The sequence below is a fragment of the Natator depressus genome, chromosome 1 (assembly GCF_965152275.1).
Source record: "Natator depressus isolate rNatDep1 chromosome 1, rNatDep2.hap1, whole genome shotgun sequence".
NCBI classification, from domain to species: Eukaryota; Metazoa; Chordata; order Testudines; family Cheloniidae; genus Natator; species Natator depressus.
Genome location: NC_134234.1, coordinates 12,232,575 through 12,239,156, shown reverse-complemented (window position 1 = coordinate 12,239,156; position 6,582 = coordinate 12,232,575). Strand labels below are relative to the sequence as shown.

The 6,582-nt window shown below is 44.6% G+C and overlaps 1 protein-coding gene across 1 annotated transcript in view; it reads right to left on the bottom strand.

Annotated features, from left to right (window-relative positions):
- Window positions 1–1,448: 1,448 nt before the first annotated feature.
- Window positions 1,449–6,582, bottom strand: part of C2CD3 (C2 domain containing 3 centriole elongation regulator) — a 90,059-nt gene continuing 84,925 nt past the window's right edge. Inside the window, exon 33 of the mRNA XM_074954779.1 lies at window positions 1,449–2,420. Within this exon, the coding sequence (XP_074810880.1) occupies window positions 2,268–2,420 (153 nt within the window). The 3' untranslated portion in view covers window positions 1,449–2,267. The remainder of the gene's footprint in view (window positions 2,421–6,582) is intronic.

Below are 6,582 nucleotides of genomic sequence, written 5' to 3'. Positions count from 1 at the left end.
GGACCAGGGCAAGGTTGGCTCAGAGTAGAAAGGCCAACCTGATGCACTGTGAAATAGGCATTTAGATTCCTCTCTGTGCTTGTTCTATGCATTGAACTCAGTGCTGATAAGAAGCGCTCGCCTTGAAGATTAAATGTCCGGACATTTCTCCATCGGAACAGGTACTATGTAGGCAGCAGCAATGCCAGCTCCCTACGCGCTCCCTTGCACATTGTGCCTAAACCACATCCTGCTAGGGTGCCTCCACACGGGCCAAAATCGTTACACCTGTAACCATCCCCCAGTGGAAGAAGTAATGCAAACAGGCCACAGGTCACTAGTGACCGCTTACAGGGGTGCTGGAACAACTTTTATAATGGGGGTGCTGAGAGCCATTGAACCAAACTGTAAACCCTGTATGTAACGGAAACCACTTCAAGCCAAGGGGTTTGGCAGCGCCCCTAGTTCCAGCACCTATGACCGCTTGGGATAAACCAGAGCAAACCTCAGCTGTAGACAAGAAAAAACACCATTTGACTGGGGAAAGCTTGTCCCTGTGTGTAACCTGGGTAAGTGTCACCAGTGCAAAACACGGCAGGTTTGCAGTAGTGCAGTTCCACTGGTTGCTAGCTGGCGATTGCAGAAATAGGGACTAAGTCCCAATAGAGCCGTGGCCTATTATCTAACCTGGAGACCTGAAACAGTGATGAATTACACAGCTGATTTTTTCTGGTGTAGACAAAGTGCTAGAGGTGAGGAGAGGGGATTCCTGCCTTTTTGGCCCATTCAGTCCTTGGCCTCCTTACTGAGACTGCCAACAAGGGGGTCCTTCGTGGCAGTTCAGATTAGTTTGGAGACCTGGACATGTGTCCACTGGGAACTCTGAGGGTCACAGACTCATTCCTTGTAGACACCCAAACTTCATCATATAGTAGCTTTTGAATACTATGGACCTAAATTAGACTTCAAAGGAGTCGTCATTGCTTGTTTCCAAGCTAACCAGTTCCCTGGGGCTAAACATTTTCAGGGAAAGGCTCCCACAGACAGATGACTTTTACAAAATCCTCTCCCAGCAAAGTTACTAAGGCCCAGACCCTCAAAGGTATTCAGGCACCTAACTTCCATTGATTTCAATGCCCATGGGACTTAGGTGTCTTTAAGGTTCTGGGCTTAAAGGCACAATCCTGCACCACTGAAGTCAATGGGCGTTTTATCAGTGACTCCACTGGGAGCAGGATCAGGCTCTAACTTTTTAACATGTGACAAATAACATTTCTAAAACAACATCTTAAACAGAGGGAAGGCATAAAAATACAAGTTTTATTTTACTGAAACAAACTTTATCATTCAAAATAAGTTAGCATGGTTTGTGTTTAGGTCAGTTATCCAGAGACACTTGAAACTTGTGATTTTTTTAAAATTAGAAATGACTACATAAATTAATAAAAATAAGAAAAATAATTTGTCCACAAAATTCCATACTTACTAGCAAAACAGTCTTGCGTAGATAATTTATTTTACAGTATCTGTACATTTTACTTACAGTCTACCCAACCCATATAAAAATAAGCCTTACTTCAGCATTCAAGGCAACAGATTTGTCTTACAAATCAACATGTTTTTTAAAAAGGTCATTAGCATACAAAACAGTGACTGCAGCTTCCCAAGTCTGGGTTGTCTGTGCACATTTGCATGGAGACTGCAATTGTGTGTCTTGTTGCAAAGGATTCTAATGCAGTTTCTCTCAGGGAAAAAAAATAAATGGATATTTCATTTTTCTTAAAACTGAAACAGCTTCTAACTTTCCCTCCGTGTGTCAAGAAAAAAGTAGTGTTCCCAAACAATGGGATGTTCCATTATCTAGCAGGCAAAAAAGGGTAATAAGACGAATTTCCCACAGATGAGATGACACTGTTCAGGTTACTAAAGTCTATCAGTGCCTTACTCCAGTGATCTGATCTTGCAAGATGCACAGCACCCTCAACTTCCAACAGACCCAGGGGAATAGAGGATATTCTGCATCTAAGATTCCCTGTTTGACATGGGTAGTTAACTCCCATTTAAATGAGGGGCAATTACACACATTAAATCATTGAGAGTAGAATCTACTTCTCTTTTAGGAGAGTGGTTCTCTGCTGACATGGTGGGGGCAGGTAGGATGACATTTTTCTTTTGAAGTCAGGAGAGTTAAAGTAATTTCCTCTCCCCCTCCTATTGAAAGTGTCATAGTTTCCCCAAAATGTAGAGCATGAGCACTAAAGCAGTTCCTCTCTACACAGTTACTCTGGTTACTTCTGCTGTTCTTTTTTGGACAATTGTGCAGAAAATATCCTGGCGATTCTTTTTGTTTCTTCTTCTGGCAGATCAGTTGATGTCAGGTTTGGTTTGTGACGGTTCTGTCTTCGATAGGGAATTCCCCTGGCTGTGGCACCATCTCCTGTCTAAGGAAAAGACAGTGACATAATATTAGACACCACTTAGAACTTACACTGAAATGCTTTACTGATCATGAGGAAGCACAGCAATGCGTCTGGGAAGTGCATGGCTGATACTTGGGAATCCAAAGAGATTACCTTTCCTGCTCTTCTTGCTTCCATGGAGGATATAACCTACTGGACGTGCTGTATTTTCCATTGATCTCTCATTATCCTTTAAATGATTTTCCTCACATTCCACACACCAACAAGCATAATGGCTCAGTATGGCGGACAGGAGCCCAAGTTATCCATCTTCCTGTAGCTTCTAAAAAAGCTTTTAACACCTCCCTTTCCCCCTCCCCCACAAAAACGATTAACTTTAAAGGGACACTGCTAGGTTAAAAATATATTATAAAGACATTTCCTGACCTTTGTTACTAACATCTTAGATTACAAAATCTGAAAAATTTTTAAAATTATAGTCATATTTTCTCTATTGCTGTTGCTTGCTTACTTTCTGCATTTCTTGATGTTGCACAGTTTAGTCAATGTCACTTTACGGTTCTCACATATTAACACAGTGCTGCACTATCTGGGTTGGAAACCATATCTGAGGAGTGGATAAGGGAATGTATTTGTTTTAAAAATGCTATAGACATTGGGATTAAAAAGAAATGGAAACATGTCTATGATTTCTCAATAGGGGGCCAAATGTGAGCTGTCAGTGGCCCCCTTCAGTGGCTTGAGTTATTAGATTCTTTAGGAAGATGGCTTAGCTCTAGTGTGTGTTAGTATCACATCCAGGTAGTGGTGGACGACTGCTCAGAAAACAAAACACCAAGGATTTTACGGTGGACAGCAACCCTGTAAGTGGGTGGAGGATCCACTATATGGGGGTTTATTAAGTCTTTCCCATCTCTAATTTCTAGGATTCTCAAAAATCCACTTGTTCTCCTTTCAGGGTTGCTGGAACAATTTGTATAGTGGGGATGCTGAGAGCCATTGAACCAAACTATAAATTCTGTATATAATGGAAACCACTTCAAGCCAGGGGGTGCGGCAGCACCCCTAGTTCCAGCATCTATGTCTCCTTTGGAACTAATGCCACCTGTGAGCTGCATTCAAGCTGTCCACTCATGGATCCTAAGAACAAGTGTCCTCTCCAGATCTTGAGCCCTTCTCAAAGTATTTGCTCTCTGAATGTTACACTTACAATAGTTGGTCTCCAAGCGCTACACTTGGTCCTCTCCATTATGAGTAATACACTCTAATAAAACTCCTTACCCATCTTATTCTTTTCTCACTTGGGAAGCAATGGTCCCCCCATGTTTTAAATAGTTAAAACTCAAATGGATAGTTTTTTTGTAAACATCTTCAGCTTATACAGCATCTCCACTTGCCAAATGTCCGCTTATCTCTGTGCATCAGCAACTGTTCATTTAGGTCAGCATAGGGTAACTGTATCTGGCAATTAACTGCTGTGGGATTAGGGAGGACCCTCCGCCAAAGGCATATTTGTTTCTTAACTCAGTTTTTGAAAATTACTTCACAATGGAAGAGCCTATTTCTTCCTGCCCAAAATGATTTAGGGTCGGCAGTATTTCCCCCAACAAAATATTTCAGGAGCTCAAAGCTTGGGCCTAGAACTAGATAAGAGTCTGAGCTACAAAATTCAGATATGGATTTTAACTCTCAGAAGTTTGTGGATGGCACATCTGTGGGTTCCGGTCTCTCTCTATGCAAAACCCTCTGCTACTGAAGTCAGTGGAGTGAGGACAGATGGTCCAGACTGTAAAAACTAGCATTATAATCCCTAGACACACCTGCTATACTTCCTTTCCTGTAGTCAGACCTCTCCACACAGAAATTAGTCTAGTAACAGAGACCCTCGAAGTTTGAAGAAACCCTTTAGACATAACATGCATATTCATTTAAATTATTTTAAAAAGCAGCATACATTAAAACACATGGTTAACATTGACCCCTCTGGGGCCTTCCTCCTTCACTCAGCCCCATTATACACACCGAAAAGCTGAACACTAGCAGAGGGACTTAGGAAAACTTTCTCTCTCCAATAAGTTCAGAACTAGGTCAATTCTGGCAACCACAGAGATATTAAGAGATCAGAGTTTGTCCACTATTGAACATTAGGAATTGGAAGTAAAACTGAGTGCTTTAGGAGCACATAGCTTGGCATAAACTGCACTTCTCTTAACACTGGTTGAAGATAGACTTATCATACTCTAAGCACAGACCAGCCCGTGACCTTTCACCCACATAGCTGGGCTGTCTCTCTTGAGGAAGGTTTTGCAGACTTAGGCTATGTCTACGCTACGAAATTAAGTCGAATTTATAGAAGTCGGTTTTGTAGAAAGCGTTTTTATACAGTTGATTATGTGTGTCTCCACACAAATGCTCTAAGTGCATTTAGTCGGCATTTAGTTGGCGGAGTGGCCCACAGTACCGAGGCAACCGCCGACTTCCAGAGCATTGCACTGTGGGTAGCTATCCCACAGTTCCCGCAGTCTCCGCCGCCCATTTGAATTCTGGGTAGAAATCCCAATTCCTGATGGGACAAAAACATTGTCGCGGGTGGTTCTGGGTACATATCGTCAGGAACCCCCTTCCCTCCCTCCCTCCGTGAAAGCAAGGGCAGACAATCGTTTCGCGCCTTTTTTCCTGGGTTACCCGTGCAGACACCATACCACGGCAAGCATGGAGCCCGCTCAGCTCACCGTATGTCTCCTGGGTGCTGGCAGACGTGGTACTGCATTGCTACACAGTAGCAGCTCATTGCCTTTTGGCAGCGGACAGTGCAGTATGACTGGTAGCCATCGTCGCCGTACTCCACAGTGCTCTTTGAGCCGACCTCGGTGAGGTCGGTCGGGGCGCCTGGGCAAACATGGGAGTGACTCAGCCAGGTCATTTCCCTTTTAAGTTTCATCTCATGGCGATTCAGTCCTGCCAGCAGTCCTAGTGCACCGTCTTCTAATGAACAGCCAGGAGATGATGATGGCCAGCAGTCGTACTGCACCGTCTGCTGCGAGCAAGATGTATAAAGATAGATGAAGTGTATCAAAACAAGAAATAGACCAGATTTGTTTTGTATTCATTTTCTCCTCCTTCCCTCTGTGAAATCAACAGCCTGCTAAACCCAGAGTTTTGAGTTCTATCCTTGAGGCGGCCATTCTGTTTCTCCTTGATGTAAAGCCACCCCCTTCGTTGATTTTAATTCCCTGTAAGCCAACCCTGTAAGCCATGCTGTCAGTCGCCACACCCTCTGTCAGAGCAATGGCAATCATTTCGCGTCTTTTTCCAGCGCAAACGCCATAGCACTGGGAACATGGAGCCCGCTCAGATCACCGCGGCAATTGTGAGCACTATAAACACTGTGCGCATTATCCAGCAGGATATGCAGAACCATAACCTGCAAGAAAAGCGAAACCAGGCGAGGAGGCGGCGACTGCAGCGTGGTGACGAGAGTGATGAGGACATGGACAGACTTCTCACAAAGTACAGTCCCCTGCAATGTGCACATCATGGTGTCAGTTGGGCAGGTTCATGGTGTGGAACGCCGATTCTGGGCCCGGGAAACAAGCACAGAGTGGTGGGACCGCATAGTGTTGCAGGTCTGGGACGATTCCTAGTGGCTGTGAAACTTTCGCATGCGTAAGTGCACTTTCATGGAACTTTGTGACTTGCTTTCCCCTGCCCTGAAGTGCAAGAATACCAAGATAAGAGCAGCCCTCACAGTTGAGAGGCGAGTGGCAATAGCCCTGTGGAAGCTTGCAACGTCAGACAGCTACCGGTCAGTCGGGAATCAATTCGGAGTGGGCAAATCTACTGTGGGGGCTGCTGTGATGCAAGTAGGCAATGCTATCACGGAGCTGCTGATATCAAGGGTAGTGACTCTGAAAAATGTGCAGATCATGGTGGATGGCTTTGCTGCAATGGGATTCCCTCACTGTGGTGGGGCCTCAGACGGAACCCATATCCCTATCTTGGCACCAGAGCACCAAGGCAGCGAGTATATAAACCGAAAGGGGTACCTTTCAATGGTGCTGCAAGCATTGGTGGATCACAAGGGATGTTTCACCAACATCCACGTGAGATGGCCGGGAAAGGTACATGACGCTCACATCTTCAGGAACTCTGGTCTGTTTCAACAGCTGCAGCAAGGGACTTA